Source organism: Dipodomys ordii, unplaced genomic scaffold (assembly GCF_000151885.1).
Source record: "Dipodomys ordii isolate 6190 unplaced genomic scaffold, Dord_2.0 Scaffold25, whole genome shotgun sequence".
Classification (NCBI taxonomy): domain Eukaryota; kingdom Metazoa; phylum Chordata; class Mammalia; order Rodentia; family Heteromyidae; genus Dipodomys; species Dipodomys ordii.
The window spans coordinates 324,132-340,567 of record NW_012267241.1 but is presented as its reverse complement, the minus strand read 5'-3'; the positions used below and the strand labels follow the sequence as shown (position 1 = coordinate 340,567).

General features: G+C 44.0%; 1 protein-coding gene across 3 annotated transcripts in view; it reads right to left on the bottom strand.

The window, feature by feature from the left end:
* Positions 1-865: 865 nt before the first annotated feature.
* Loxhd1 (lipoxygenase homology domains 1) overlaps positions 866-16,436 on the bottom strand; it is a 135,855-nt gene continuing 120,284 nt past the window's right edge. Inside the window, exons 17-21 of one of the 3 annotated variants that reach the window (XM_013014850.1) lie at positions 10,866-11,036; positions 5,502-5,634; positions 4,215-4,373; positions 1,547-1,863; positions 866-1,112 (exon numbers count right to left, since the gene is read on the bottom strand). In XM_013014850.1, coding sequence (XP_012870304.1) covers positions 1,000-1,112; positions 1,547-1,863; positions 4,215-4,373; positions 5,502-5,634; positions 10,866-11,036 — 893 coding nt within the window. In that variant the 3' untranslated portion in view covers positions 866-999. Of the gene's footprint in view, positions 1,864-4,214; positions 4,374-5,501; positions 5,635-10,865; positions 11,037-16,436 lie in introns of all 3 variants that reach the window. The other 2 variants (XM_013014849.1, XM_013014848.1) reach the window with 2 other exon arrangements.

Genomic DNA, 16,436 nt, shown 5'->3' with positions numbered 1-16,436 from the left:
ACTCAGTGTTTAGTGTAAGCAGTCCACGCATGAAATTACATTAACATGAACTCATTTAGTCATATAACAACCCATGAGGTAGGCTTTATTAGCATTCACAGCATTACAGGTGTGGAAGCTAAGGCCCAGAGAGATGAAATTACCTGCCCCAGGTGTCAGGATGCTGAGGCAGAGCTGGGATGCAAGCAGGGCGATAAATAACCCTGGGGCTTGTGCACTTAATCTTTCCCTGATAAGTCTCTCAGAGCTTTCTGAAGTCATGGAGCCTCATTAAGAATAGACCAGTGAAGGACACAGGTGATTCTGCAGGGAAAGGAAGGGAGAAGTGGCCCCTTGCAGGAAGACTTCCTAGTCCAGCTCTTCTACTGCAGTCCCTTCTCTTCAGGAAAGCAGAGGTCGGGGGCTGAGTTCTGGAGAGCCTGGTAGAGCACTGTCTGACTGTTGACTAGGGAGAGTCATATGTGTGGGTTGCATGTACTGGTACGTGCGTACATGAATGTTGTGTGTGCCTGTGTATATGTGCATATATGTGTATCTGCATGCATACACAAGTATGTGATTCTCCTGCAATCTCTACATCAATGTTATGTCCTCTGAAAGCACAGAGACTGTTTTCATATTGTCATTGATTCTCCTCTCTGCTCTCAGCCCAACCATTGCCCATAGAGAGCGACAGGTAACTGTGGCTGAGTAGCACTCCTAGCTTTACGTTGGGTGTAACCAGGCTGCTCTTGGGGCCTCCACATGGCCTTGAATCTGTCCCAACACAGGAGAACCTTGCCCATGAGTCCTCTATAAAGTGAAGGAAAGAATGATCTGCTTTCCACAGGCTTCTAATCACCCCCTTCCTCCTGATAGTTTTCTTCACTTGTCACTTGATTTATTGAAATTGTGGGGGGGGGAAGCATATATTTCTTAGCAAGCAGATGCTAAGATGAGTTCTTTGTGGGGTATGGTTGGTAATAATTTAATTAGCCCAGCTTTTTCTGGGAAAAAGTGTTAATTAGCTTTTTGCTTAAAATACACCATCTTGATGGCCTCTCCTTCCCCACTTATCTCCCCTGGGTGAGGCCCCAATTTCCATCCACACCCTGCAGCAAATCCCAGCCTGGCTACCACTGTTACAAAAAGAAGAACTGTGAAAAAGTATTTTTTTGTACGCCACCACAGATTATGACACATGCTAATTATGATTCCCATAGGTTCAAGAGACTAGGAGAGGGGGAAGAAGGACCCCATGGAGAGTCACTCACAAATAGCAGTCCCTGAAGGTCCATGAGGTTGTCGGGACCTGCCTGCCCCACTCCCTAATTCTGAGGTCTCCAGAGAGGACAGCTGAGCATCTAAATGGAAGCAGGAAGGATGTGGCCAAGACCATCCTCTCAGACAGAAGGGAAGAGGTCCCTCCAGGTGAGCCCATCCCCCCGAGACTTGTCCAGCCACCTGCCACAGGTGAAGATCGTGGCCACCCCAGTGCTAGTGTTGGTGACCTCCACTTTATCCACTAGCCAGCCCGAGTAGTAGCCACTGCTGTCATGCTCTAGACGCACTTTTCGCAGCTCACCCAGCTCCAGCGTCTCCAGGAAGAAGCGATCTGTACTGCCTCTCTCAAAGAGGTTGCGCATTTTCTGCTTCAGCTCCCTTTTGCCTGTGTCCCCGTTGGACCCAAAGATGGTCACAAAGACATTGGCATCAGTGCCAGCCCCTAGTTCATAACCTGTTGTCACGATAATTTCATACTTGACAGGTACCAGGCTCTGGATCCTGCTTGCAAAGCTTTCAGTAGTCTTGGTAACTTCAAATACCTTGAAGTACTTCCTCTTCCTTTTGAGGGGGATGAGGCAGTCACAGTTAAAGAAGTAGCTGGCAGAGGAGTGAGAGAGGGGGTAAGAACCAGCGCAGGTTATTTCCTCTATCATAGACCTGAGTTGTAAGAGCTCCTCCCACCATTTTCCCCAAGAGCTTGAGGTTGGAGCTGTCTAGGTTCAGATGTGAATATAAGCTTGGTTTAAGATTCACAGTGGAGAGACATCTCAGCCTTCCAGTTTCTCTATGGTTCTTTTTTAATCATGTGTACTCCATGTCCAATCCATAAGCAAAATCTGTTGATCCAAGCTTTAAAATATACCTAGAATCAACTTATTTGGAACAACACCCAGTAGCATGCTTTCTTTCCTTCCCTAATCCCCAAATCAAGGTTCTCCTAACTGGTCTCTGTGTCTTGCCTTCTGAGTTTGAAATGAACAATTGCTGTGGCTTCTTTCCACCCAAAATTGCTAGTATTTTATTTATTTATTTACTTAGTTAGTTAGTTTTGTAGTATTCATGTTTGAACTTGGTTTGGAGCTTGCTAGGCAAGTGCACTACCACTTAAGCCACTCCCCCTACTGCATGAGTCACTGCCCCCCACCACCACTTGAACCACACCCTCTACCGCTTGCACCTTGCCCGTAGCCCCAGATTGCTAATACTTTACTAGCTTTGGAAATAAGTGGTCTTGCACTGGCCAATGACTTTAGCAATGGAAGGGTATACCCAAGTGGGGAGAACCAACTGTAATCTTAGATGATAATGCAAATGCTCTATGTGTGTGTGTGTGTGTGTGCGTGTGTGTGTGTGTGTGTGTGTGTGTGTGTGTGCACGCATGCTGAGGATTGAACACAGGGCCTCAGGTAGGCTAAATATATGCTGTGCCACTGAGTCCTTACATGAAAAATTTTAACACCAAAAAAAACTTTAAATGTCTGTATATTTACCAAAGGTCGGGGTATTCTTGTGTCACATTAACTTTGATATAAATCCTGGGTCTGATCCTTCTGTTTTAGGGGAGAGGAAACAAATTTGAAGAAAATAACTGACTGTTTAAAGTGACCTAAATAAGGGCCTGTCTAACCCTGAAGATGAAGCCATTTAAGCCATTTCACAAGAAATCTTGATTCTGTTTTGAGATCTTCCTCCTGTCAGTTAGGTTGTTAGGTTGCTATTACATACTGGAAGGATATACGTGCATTCTTTGTTTTAAAATTCTTTTTTTGGGGGGGGGTCTGGTTGTGGAGCCTGAACTCTGGGCTTGGGTGCTGTCCCTCAGCTCTTCAGCTCAAGGTTAGCACTCTGCCACTTGAGCCACAGCACCACTTCTGGCTTTTTTTTCTTTTTGCTTATGTGGTGCTGAGGAATCGAACCCAGGGCCTCATGCTTGCAAGGCAAGGGCTCTACCACTGAGCCACCTTCCCAGCCCCCCATTAAAATTCTTTAAAATGTCTTTTAAATGCATATACCCACCAATATACATAATTCTATGTACATGCAGAAGTCATATGATCATCTATACACACTGTTCCTAAATGTGCACTATCTTTCTTCCTTTCTGTTTGGCTCTATCTTCTCTTTTTCTCTCCTTTTCACTTCAGCACCCTACATTTACCTCAGATAACCCATGTTGCAGTTAAGGGTGTGGCTGCCAGATTTCTTTCCATCCCACTCAGGCCTTCCTGGACCCACACACACACACACATAGACATATGGGGACGTCAGTGTTCCCTTTTTTCAACGGCATCATATATGACATGTTTTCCTGCATTTTGCTTTTCTCACTCAACAATACTTCCTGGGAATTGCTCCAAGTCATCTGGTACATATTTAATTCATTATTTTGAATAGTTAAAAAATATTTCCTGGTGTAGATACAAGGAAATGTTTTCTAATAGACAGAATTTTAGAAGATCACCAAGATGTGGCAAGGACTTAGTGGAGTCAAAGCCTTATGGAAATGGGAGTGGGGTAGTCCATAGGAACAAAGGCAGCAGCACAGGATGATGAACAAAAAGGAATCTGGTATAATGCAATTACCCTTCTGTGAACATTGTGTAGGGGAGGTACTAGAAAAATGCCAGAGAGCAGGACACATTTTCCCCCGCTGGTGATCATCTCTTGTGGGTAGGCACTTAAGGAAAATTTACCTCCTTTTACCTACTTTTCTGTTTTACTTGAATTTTTGTGATTATATACTGGATATGCTATTGGAATCAAACAGTAAGTGTGTTTGTGGTTTAAAAGATGAACAAAAGCTTCTCTGACTTTCATTGAAATCCTACGGATAAAAATGATGAACAACAACTGGTATGAAAGCTAGAAAGCCCATTGTAAACCCAAGATCAGAAGTGGGAAAGGTTGGAAGACAGGATAGGTAGGTGAGAGGGGGAAACCATACATACACATTGCTGTATTCCATCTCGGTGATGGTGATAGTCTTGACATGCCAGGCCAGCTCTCTTTTTGGGATGAATCGATCCTCCCTGGCCAAGTGGCCTACACACAAAGAGGCAATGTCCCCCAAGAAGATGCTGTCGAACTCAAATGTGTCAGTGGCCCCCCTGTAGGAAACAAAGGTGTGGCCAGTGAGTTGCCCATGCCCACTGAGTAGGTAAGCATTGTCGTGTGCTTGCTGCTTTCCAGTCAAGACATAATGTCAGTCCTGCATTCCTTGAGAGATTAAGTCTAGTTTGAGGATAGGACAATCACAACAAAGTCCAATCATTGCCTGGACCCGGCACCAATGGATGGTAAGGTATCATTAAACAGACTGGAGGAGAGCGAGGCCCTGACTGTTGAGCTGAGGATGGTGAGATCCAAAGAGCAGAGGAGGGAAAGGGGAGAGTCCTCGATGCAGACCCTCCTTCGCAAAATCCTAGGAAGGGCATAATGGGATGCGAAGGGATTTTTGCCTATGTGAAATTTGGGTATGGGGAGAGAAATGGTTATGGAGAAGGTGGAAATTTGGGCAGTCTGTGGTGGTAATGACCAGTCTAAGGAGAGTTTAGGCTTTGTATCTGTGAAGAAAGAATATAAATAAAAGCCTTCTCCAAATGGAGTGTTTGTGTCTCTCCCAAATTCCTATGTTGACAGCAAATCCCCAGTGTGAAGGCATTGGGAAGTGGGGCCTTTGGGAAGTGGTTAGGTGATGGAGGTAGAGGTGTCAGGGATGGGATTGGTGACCCTTTCAGGAGGTCACAGAGCACTCCCTCCCTAACCCCTTTTACTGTGAGGACACAAGAGAGAGGATGGCTGTCTTTGAACCAGGAGCCAGACCCTCACAAGACACAATCTTGGAGCACTGAATCCTTAGTCTTAGATGCCCAGTTTCCAGTACTGTGAAAAGCAAGCTTTCTCTATTTATAAGCCACTTATCTATGATCTCTTGTTAGGGCATCCTGACTGGACTAAGACAGGGGATTAAGGGGGAAGGGGAGGCTATGTAACCAGTTCAGAGATAAGGTGGCAGCTGAGGTGGCCTGAGGAATGTGGGAAGTGAGTGCCATGTCTACTTGGATGTGGAATGGTGTTTGCAGTAGGTAGCATGGGGCAGTACACAGGAAGGACGCAATAAGGCAATTGCTAGTTATGCCCATTTGTCTACTTATGGCTTGTCCAAGGAGAAGATTTGGGGAGTTCCCCAAATTACCACCCCACCCACACTCCCCTGTGGACATTTCCCTCCTTACTTCCTAAAGGCTCTCTGTCTGGAAGAATTTTCCACAAGGAACTCTTTGGATCGGTTCTTCCTGCCCTCCAGGATGAGCCAGACATTCTCCCTGGTTTCACCGCCATTGCCCGTTTCTATGACAATCTCATAGGCTGCAAAGGAGGAGATGGGAGAGGGTTAGCAGGGGGAGGAAGCAGCCACTTACCACTAGGAACACACAGCTATTCCCTCCGAGCCTTTCAGTGGGTCTTAGGTGACAGCCTTTGGGGGTTGGGAGGCAAGTCAGCTTTGCCAAGATCCAGACCTGTGAGCAGAGCTGCCAATTCTGGAGCTAGAGCAATTCTTCCCATTTTATTCATAGTAGCAACTTCCTTACCCAAGAATATGGAAAGTGAGAGCCATAGAGAATGAAGCAGGCGGTGGGGGTGAGTTCTTGGGAGATGCTGGGGTCTGGCTCTCAGAGCTATACTATTTTTTCAAGACATAGCATATGAATTATACGTGGAGAATAGAAGGGAGGAGAGGCAGGCCCAGCTATGGAAAGCAGAAGGGAGAGACCCTGAAAGTCAGAGACCTCAGAGAGCCCCACCCTATCTGCCTCTCAGCAACCTCCCTGTTTGGCCACTTGCTCAGAATGTCTACACTGTCATCTTTGCATCATCCTTCCTCCAGCGGGGGTCAAGGGTCAGAGGGACCAGACTCTGATCACTCCAGAGTTCCCTTTCTGCCCCAAGCACAAATGCTTGGTCCCTGGAATGTGAAAAGCTCAAGGCAAAGAATGGAAGTTTCAAGAGGTAAGAAAAGAGCCAGACTCCCAAGACCTCTCCCATGTCAGTTTCTAGTAGATTTTCTCTAGCGGTTTCCAGCTTTGTGCCTGATTACTTCTGCCTAAGTGCTCTGAAGTAGTTCTTTGCTTTGCCTGGAATGTTCCCTCCACTCCAGTGTGGCTAGGATCAGCCCTCACCTCTTTCTCCTTAGTCAATTGTCAGTTTGGGGGAGATATTTTCCCCAAACTCTAGTTAAAAATCACAACCTGCGTCCCCTTGCATTTCTGGTCTGCCTAACTCTATTTGTCCTTGTCACCACCTAAAATTCTCTATCATATGTTTATTTTTCATTTTATTGTTTACTGCACCTCTCCATCCTATTTACGTGTAAGCACCATAATGGTAGGGGGCTTTAATTTGTTCACTAATAGACCCCCAAATGTCCACTACATTGTAGACCTGCCATAAACGGTTATTGACTGAACTAATCACAAGAAACCTCATGAAGGAAGTCAAAGTTCAGCTTGGCCTTGAAGAAGAGCTATGGTTACAATCAGCAATAGATGGAATATTCTCCAAGTGGGATGGATGAACATGAGCAAAAACATTACAATACTGCAGAATAAACAGGTGGGTAGTCTTGAGACAAGAAGACCAGAGGAAGAACAGCAGAGGAAGAGATGGGCTTCTGGTGGGCATCCACAGTTTACTGTCTCCTCTTTTTTTTTTTTTGACAGTCTTGGGGCTTGAACTCAGGGCCTGGGCACTGTCCCTGAGCTTTTGCTCAAGGTTAGTACTCTACACTTGAGTCACAGTGCCACTTCCAGCCTTTTCTGTTTATGTGGTACTAAGCAATCAATCCCAGGGCTTCATGCATGCTAGGCAAGCATTCCCAGCCCCTATCGCTCTTCTTAATAGGATTCTTTTGGAGACTGGAGAGCTCCTACCATGTGGCTGGAATGGTCTAAGAGGTCTAGGCCTGGTCAATTAGCATCCTCCTCATGGAGACGGTCTCCTCTGCTCCTAAGGTTATTCAGCTATAAGTGTGTTGGTTATTTGCCAGTAAAGAAATTTGTGCTACCAGCAATTATCTTCCTGTGATTTTGGGAAAATTTCTACTAAAAGGAAGTTAATGTGCTGGGCTGGGGAGAAGTGGAACTGAGAAGAAATGAGAGACAGAGACACACTGAAATCATTGGAGCCTCTGGAGACAGCAAAATCTGAGACAGAGCCACCTAAAGCTTCTAAGCTCTAGAAAACAATATATTCTTTGGGGCCAGCACAGATTTGGATTTCAGGCATGTGAAACCAAGGATCTTAGTAATTCCTGAAAGTTTCTGTTTGACTCTATTGAGCCTAACAAAGGAGAGATGCTTTGTAAACACAAGTGTGGAGATGGATTCTCTAAGAAAATTGCCTGTGGCAGCTATGAGTGCTCTGTCTCTGGGGACTGGCCAGAAAGCCAGACTTCATTGGGGCTGAACATGCAGCAGATAAGGCTGACAGAGTAGTCCTAAAAGACTCCTGAGGGAAAGGGAAGGAAGAGCTGTAAAGGGGGAAGTTGCTAAATCATCTGGGGAATATCACAAGAGCGATGTTTGGGCCCTCGTGTGTGTGCATGCACACACATGCACCTGCACAAGTAGAAACATAGCACATTATCATGCTGTCCAATCCTAACTCTGGATGGATTACAGCAGAGTCTCCATAGGTTCAAGCACTGGGATTATATATAAGCTTTGCCAATGACTCTCTGCTTTGGCTGTACCTCAGAATCTCCTGCAAAGACAAATGCGTACAGAGGGCTTTGAGCTGCTTCTAGGATGGTAAGTGCTGGCGATAAAGGCTGGGAACAGGAGGCTAAGCAGGATGGAGCAATCCATCAGTCTGGAGTACTAGCCAGGCCCAATAAAGACCTGGTGCTATGCAGCAGACCTCAATTGCTGATTTGACCTATCTGGGTTTCTCCCCCTTTTCCCCTGTCTTTTCCTATTCATAGCACAGGAGTTGTCATGGTGGGCATGGGTTTTGAGGGCCTTCCACAGGATGGAAGGCCTTCACACACATACAAGCGCTTTTCAAGCACAAGGTGGGGCTTGTGCTTACAGGCTAATGTGTCCTGTAAGGTCAGAAGAGGCATGTTTAGGTGCACAGGTAGCTGAGGATTGAGATCATAGTTAGTCCCTGACACCCTCAGAGCAAGTCTCCTGCTGAGAACTCAAGTATGGAACCTATGAGTTATGGGCTTTGCTGGGGATGCAATGGTGCCTCTTGTCAGCTTGAATCAATGGTGGCTCTGTGCCCCTGCCCTCCTGTTTCCCACACTTACAGAACTATCCTCCCTTTATAAACCTGAATCCAGCAGGTCTCTGCAGAGGTACAGCTGTTCTGCTGTTTGGAAATCACAGGAAGACATTCAGCAGTTTTGCTCCAAGCCTTACAGATCTTTCCTTCCCAGAACACCAGTGGCCTAAGGAGCCTCTGTTGCTCACTTAGCTCCTGTGTGAGGGTCTTAAGCTTCTCCCTCTAGTCAGAGGCCCTAGGTAAAGTGCTACATTTTCTCCTATTCACTGAGCACCGATTCTCTGAGTCCCTACTAAGTCCCAAGCCCAATAGTGTAAAGAGGATAATAAATATTCTATCTCTGTAGAGGTCATAAGGCTCTGTGGTCACAAGAGCTATGGGTGCTCAAAGTATCCAAACAAAACCTAGAACCCAGTCCCTCCTAAGAAAGAGCAATTATACAAACTGGGAGCACATCGTCTGAGTCAGGGTATTCTCCCTTTAGGAAAGTCCATAAATGGGTGGTTGACCATCATTTGAATGCCAAACACATAATACTCATTACCTCTCAAAACAGCCAATTTCATCATTAAACAGTTTTTATGGCCTAGCAGAGATGGACAGATGGCTTTCCATCAAAGATGCACAATTAATCTTCTGTGTGAAGCAGTCTCCAGGAAGAGCCTACCTACCAACCAGAGTCTATAGTTCCCAGGTGTCTTTGCCTCTGTTAGAGACACCTGACTAGTCCTCACCAATAGGATGTAGTTAATGTGATCAGAAGTAGTGGAGGGCCTTCAAGCTCTTTTCCTTTCTGCAAGAAATATGCAAGCCAGCTGGTCTCTGGTAGTTCACACCTGTAATCTTAGTAACTAAGGAGGCTGGGATATGAGGATCATGATTCAAAGTCAGCCTGGGAAGGAAACTACATAAGACTCTATCTCCAATAAACTACACAAAAAAGTTGTAAGTGGCACTGTGGCTCAAGTGGTAGAGTGCTTGCCTTGAGCAAAAGAAGCTCAGGAATAGTGTCCAGGCTCAGCTTTCTAGCCCCAAGACCAGCAAAAGAAAGGAAGGAGGGAAGGAAGGAAGGAGGGAAGGACGGAAGGAAAGAAGGAAGGCAGGAGGGAGAAGGGAGGCAGGATTGGAGGGAGGAAGGAAGGAAGAAAGAAAGTAAGAAAATGGAAGGAAGGAAGGAGAGAGAAAGAAAGAGAGAAAGAAAGAGAAGGAAAGAGAAAAAAGAAAGAGAAAGAGAGAAGGAAAGAGAAAGAAAGAAAGAGAGAAGAAAAGAGAAAAAAGAAAGAAAGAGAAAGAGAGAAGGAAAGAGAAAGAAAGAAAAAGAGAAAGAGAAAGGAAGAGAGAAGGAAAGAAAGAGAAAGAGAGAAGGAAAGAAAGAGTGAAAGAAAGAAAGAAAGAAGGAAAGAAAGAAGAAAAGAAAGAAAGAGAGAAGGAAAGAGAAAAAAGAAAGAGAGAGAAGGAAAGAGAAAGAAAGGAAAAGAGAAAGAGAAAGAAAGAGAGAGAAAGAGAGAGAGAAAGAAAGAAAGGAAGGAAGGAAGGAAGGAAGGAAGGAAGGAAGGAAGGAGAAATGGGCAAGGCACGTGTTGGAAATGGCAGAGACACAGATGGAAAGAGCTTGGGTCTCTAAGTCACACCATGCAAGGCCTCCCACCCAACACCCACACTGGACTATCTATTGCAGAAGTGAGGAAGACACTGAGATTCGAGGGACTGCCTCCTGGTGCGTTTAGTATTGCCTTAATAACCAATAAATTCCTTCTTTATACCAGGTTCTGTTTTTGATGAACCTCCTTCTAATTAGTTGGACCCAGAATCTGCCCTGTGTATTTAGTCACATCTCCCTAGGCCTTGATGGCCATCACCTTAGGGGTCAATTACTCCTTTTTAAAAGTATCTCTTAAGGAAGGGCTGAAGGGAGAGTGGCTGGTGGAGTTCCTTGCTCCCCTGCTTCTCTTTCTAGGAAGGCTAGGTTGGTAGCTATCACTAAAAACATCAATTGAACTTAGTCCATGATATAAGAATAAGCCAGAGAAGGCATCACACCATGCTGCATTGTCCTGCCCAGCACAAGAGTCAGGTGCAAAGTTTTCTTGTTACCTAGTCAGACCTATGACTCAAGGCTGTGAGTATTGGCATCAATATTTTAAGTTGTCTGAATTTCTACCCAGGCATCTCCACATAGAGTTTCCCTCAAGCTGAAACTGTGCCAGGGTCTTCTCATTCCCACCTCTGCCTCAGCCAGCCCTCCTCCTTCAACTAGAAGAGTTAGCCCAGGCATCACAGCTAGGCTGGGCCCATGCCTTCTCGCCACATACTGGTCTCCTCCAGCTCCTCCCGGATCGCATTGTTGGCACACGCAAAGTCACGGACCGTCTGCCTGTCACCCTCACTCTTGGAGAGCCAGCAGTCACATTGGAAGCGGAAGGTCTCATCTCGGGAGTTGTCCTTCACATCAACATAGCTCAGGTGCCAGCCAGGAAATATTCCTGAGGAAGAGATAGGGTGGGATATAAAGGAAGCAGAGGGTGCGGTCTCTCCCATCCAGACCTCCCATCCAGTGTGGGGCTTTGTCCAGTGTGGGGCACTGGACAAAGACCCTGTCCTGTATGGGCCTTTCTGTTGATGAACTGATCCACTGGATTAGCTATTTTTTGAGGGTTTCTCCAGCCCAGGGCTCTCACTGTCCCTTTGCTTTTTTGCTCAAGGCTGATGTTCTACCACTTGAGCAATGGCTCCACTTCCAGCTTTTTGCTGGTTAATTGTAGATTAAGAATCTTATGGACTTTCCTGCTGGGGATGACTTTGAAACACTATCCTAAGATTTTAGCCTTCTGGGTAGCTAGGATTAGAGGCATGAATCACCAGCACACAGTAGGATTCAGTTCTTTTTGTAACATTCTTTCATGGACCCTAAGAGGGCTGGTTAAGAGTTTGCATGTCTCAAGAAACTGTTAGTTTCTTACTGCAATTTTTCCCCCTATGAAAGCCTTTCCAACACACAGATGCTTTACAAGGAAAGGGTAGCTTGCTTTTGGTTCACAACAGCACTGATCCAAGAAACAGACCTTTGTGGCACTCCCAATGCTGAAGAATGACTTCTATTATCTTCTAATACTGGTTTTCACAAGCTCATGCTCATATCCTTCCAGAGTTAGTTCAGGTGCCAGCTCCTCCAGAAAGCACCCACTGATGTCTCCGATTGCTTCCTGGGCCTATATCTGGTGCTCTCCTCCACCCCCATAGCACCCTGCTTCTTCCTGGCTACTCTCTGCCCAGCCTGTCTTGTCCTTGTCTTCTCCTCAGGCTAGAGGCACTGGAGGACAGGGACTAGTCTCACTGGGTGTTGCTTTCCCTCTAATGACTAGCTTGTGATTACCAGGTGCATACTTTCTCAATGAATGCTGAAGGAAGGAATATGTTATGACTTTGAGGTCTTTGGCTGAACCATTCAACAACCATAGAAGCTGCTGTTTCGTTAGGGTGTGTTGCTAAATTTGACAAGTCTTGGCCTGATCGTGAGCACAGAGTAGCTTAGTTGTAATTGGCAGGGATTCCCTCTGCAGTGTTCCCACCATAGCCGAGCTAGCAAGTGTGAACCGATGTGCACTTACTGTGACAGCAGCGTGTTCTTTACACTATGTGTGACTTCCATTACTCTCCACTCTTCAAAGTCCTTGAGAACTCCAAATACCAAAATAAGCCCCTCATAGGGGGAAAGTCTAGTGCTCTGGTGAGTTATGGTGATGGTATTTGCTGTACACAATGTGTCCACAAGGTTCCCCTCACAAAGAACACACAGAAGGAGTCTACTCCCATTCCTTGTCTTCTCATACCCCCCATCTCCATAAAAACATCCTTTCTCTAGGATCAGCCACTGCCCAACAACTACAGAGAGGTTCTGTCTCTGGTCTCAAGAGCCTTTCCTCACACAGAGGCACACAAATTTGGACACACACTTATAACCACTCACACTGTGGGAGGCAGATACGAAGGCTCTTGGTTAGGATTAACATTATGCCACATTTTAAAAGCACTTCTTTCTTTTCTTCTTTTTGATAAACATAGAGCTTTATTGAAGGGGAAAACAGTGAATGCTAAAACAATCAAGATAAATTTCAGAACACTTCTGTTGTGATGTAGAGTAGTGAGTTCATTTATCTGCAGGCTTGTTTTATAACTCAATAAAGCTTTTTCATTTTTTCTACATCAGGGCCAGTCCGAGCTGTAAGCCTGCAAATTGGCTGCTCTTAGGGATGCTTCCTGATCATGTCATGGAACTGATTAAAGTCCTTAGCAGGCCTTAGCATGTTCAGTCTGAAAAGGATTCAGATAAGGCTTTTTCTCAAAAACTTCGAGTGGAACAGAAAGGGAGAGGCAGGTAAAGAGAAGGTAGAGTAAAAGAAGATCTACTTTGACTGTATTGCAAGATGTACGCTGGAAGAGTTTCTTTGTCCGTCTCCCATGATCCAGTGCTCTAGTCTTACCCAGTGGGGTATTGGTGTGTGTGTGTGTGTGTGTGTGTGTGGTCTTATCCCATACCCAATTATTTTTTCCAGTTAAAACAGATCCTCTGTGTTGTGCTCTCTGCTGACTACGTTAGCCTGTGTGAGAAGGTTTGGGTATGACCGACAGGTTTTTATCCTAAGTATCTCCCACTAAGAACCTATCCAGTATGCAGGTGGCAGTTCTAGACAGAGTGATGTCCCTAGAAGTTTGCTAGTGAAAACATCAGGACAGTATACAGACCTGCAATTACAGCCTGGTTAACTTTGCGGACAGCACTAGCTGGGTAGCAGCCATTATACCTGAAGCTGGTGAACCAATAGAATACCATCTGAAATGGCTGTTAGGAGAATTTCTTTAGAATCCTCCTTTATTCTTTTAACTCAAAGATCAAACACTGCACCCTGCATGTCACTCTGCCTTTGCACGCACTGACAATGAGTATCAGAATAAAGATGTCTATCCATTGTTCATCCTACCAGCCTAGTGTTCCATTGTATGCATACTGAACACATTGTTTACCTTGTCCCTTGTGATGGAGAGCTAGCTATTCTCCAGACTTTTGATCCTGCACAAAGTGCTATGATTAATATCCTTCCATGTGCAACATAGTGATCTTTGAAAATCATGAAGCAGACATTGTCCCTTCTCCATAAAAAGTCCTCAGTGACTTCTAACCACTCTCACAGTAAAACACAAAGTACTCACCAAGAACTGTATGAATTGTATGCTCTAACCTGCTTCTGCCCCTTTCATCTCATTCCATAATATTTATAACTTCACTTCCTATAGTCTACCTACACTGAACTTCTTTCTTTACCTGAACTATGTTTTCCTGGGAAAACATAGTTTGCATTTACTGTTCTGTCTGGAGTGATTCTCCCTGGGTCCTAAATGCCTGTGCTATCTTGTCATTGAAGTGCTAGATCAAGTGTTCTATTGTTGGGAAAGTCCTTATTAATGACTCTATTTACAGGAGTTTCCTCATTCCCAATTACTTGCTATCAATCACTATATACTCACTTGACAATCGAAATCATTTCAATTTTATTTCCTTGTATATTGTATTGTCTGTCTTGTCTCCATCTCCTAAGTTGTAAACCCCACGAGATCAAGAAGCTTGTCTGATCTATCCATCACCATATTCCGGGGCTTGCATGCTTACAGCAGTGCTCAGCATGTTAAGCAATAAATGCTTATTACTGCAAAAGTGTGCATTAGGACTGAATAGGGAAGAATGAGGAAGAAAGATGGTGATGGTAGTTTTGGGTGTGGTGGTAATTTACAGCCCTACATAAAAGGAATAGCCTGTCCCAGTAGAATTGATTGTTTTATCTCAGATGTCCTAAAATTTACTTCCAAAAAAGCCGTAGAAACCCTGAGCCACCATGGGGTCCCAATCTTTCCAAGTAGGAGATGATAGACTCCAAATGGCAGTGAGGCTGGCAGCAGGATGCCCTTGGATTTCAGTATACCATATGTGGATGCCCAGTGGCTTTCCATATCTAGTGGGATAAAAGGCTTTGTGTCTGCAACTCTGTATTTATATATTTGGGGCCTGCTTCCCCTTGATTCCAATCAGTAAGGAAGAATGTCACCAAATCTTTTATCCAAACAAGATGGCATTTTCTTCTTCCTTATATGGCTCTATGCTAACCTATTCTCTTGACAGCTCAGCTCCTAGCTCCTCCATGAGGCCCTCTGGGATCTCCAGATCCACATTGTTTCTTCCTTGTCTACTGTCTTAGTCACAAGCACAGAGATCTTAGGAAACCTTTGCTACTGAGTCCACATCTGCACCCAAACTCTTTTATGACACTTTTTGCACGCATGTCTGACTTTTCCAGTTAGGTTGTAGGGAGTAGGAATGGTCTCTTCTGACCTATTAACTGTATTGTAGGGATATGCACTTAGCATGCAATGAAAATAGAAGTGTTAAGTTAAATGAGAGCTGTCAGTTTTTTTTTGTTCCAGTACATGCCATAGAGATTTATCCCAGATAGAGAAATTTACTTTACCAAATGAAGTGAAAAATAATATCATTTAAAATGTACTTTGGCAAGTTAAGGGTCCAACTGGGTGACTTACATTTCTTCAACAAAATAAATGGATGGGCCAAGTGTGATAGTACATACCTGTAATTTCATCTACTTGGGAGGCAGAGTCAAGAGAATCACAAGTTGAAGGACAGCCCGAGTAAAGTTAGCAAGACCTTATTCAACAAACAAACCAGACAATAGAAAGACCTAACAGGGTCATGGGCATAGCTCAAGTGATAAAGCTCATGCCTAATATGTAATAAACCCTACATTTAATCCCCAGCCAAACTTAGAACAAAAGAAAAGATCAGTGGATAGTATGAAGTAAAACCTTCATAGAGCCCTAGTTATGAAAGAATATAAGAATCTGACTCTTTGTATTTTGAAAAACACTTTCCTAGGTACATTTCCTAAGAGGCAGCTTGAATAAGCCTTTGGGATTTGGCAGATCTGGGTTCCAGTCTCTACAATGCTCCTAACTGAAAATGTAATAACATCCCAATACCTCAATACTCTCACTTGTACAACTTGAGGATTAAAATGGATATTTTTTGATGTCCTTTTTATTTTTCTGAACTTACACTACAAGAAATAAAGCATACCAACTCATTTTGTGGTTAAAAGGCTGTTTTTACTCACCAGAGTTTTAATTTAACCACAAAAAAAGCATGAAGAGCAGGATGAATTAGAAAGTAAACAGTCTGGTTATAATTTGCTCAGTATTATAAATGCTATCTGGATAATTGGAATTAAAGTGAATAATTAATCATTCATCTTGATTTTCCTCTTTGAACTATATTTCATGGTAACCAAATAGCCTCAGGAACAATTTTTAAAAGAAAAATTCCAGTTAGTAAGTGGATAAGAAATGACAGAATTGTAAAATTGCATTTGTAACTAATTGATCATTACTGGATGAAACATTAGATGAAGAGTTATGAAGGAAACTTACAATGGAGCAATCAGGCTGGCAGCTGCTAAATCCAGCTATTGATCTTAGACTTGGTAAGAATAAGACTTCTGTGTACTTCCTATCACATCATTCACATCATTACAGTCTACAGCACTGAAGAAATGCACACATTTCCTGTGTATGAAGTACACAGACTGAGGGCATGTAGTTATCACAAATATTGCAGAAATTTGTTATGAAGTACAAGTTAAATAATACAAAGATATTGTGGTTCTCTGTAATAATGGTGCTGTAATTTTGTAAGAAAATGTCTGTTTAAAAAGAGAAGCATAAGCAAGATCAATAGAAAGCCCACAGATTGGGAGAAGATCTTTACTAGCCATACAACGGACAAGGGTCTCATATCTAAAATATACTTGGAACTCAAAAAA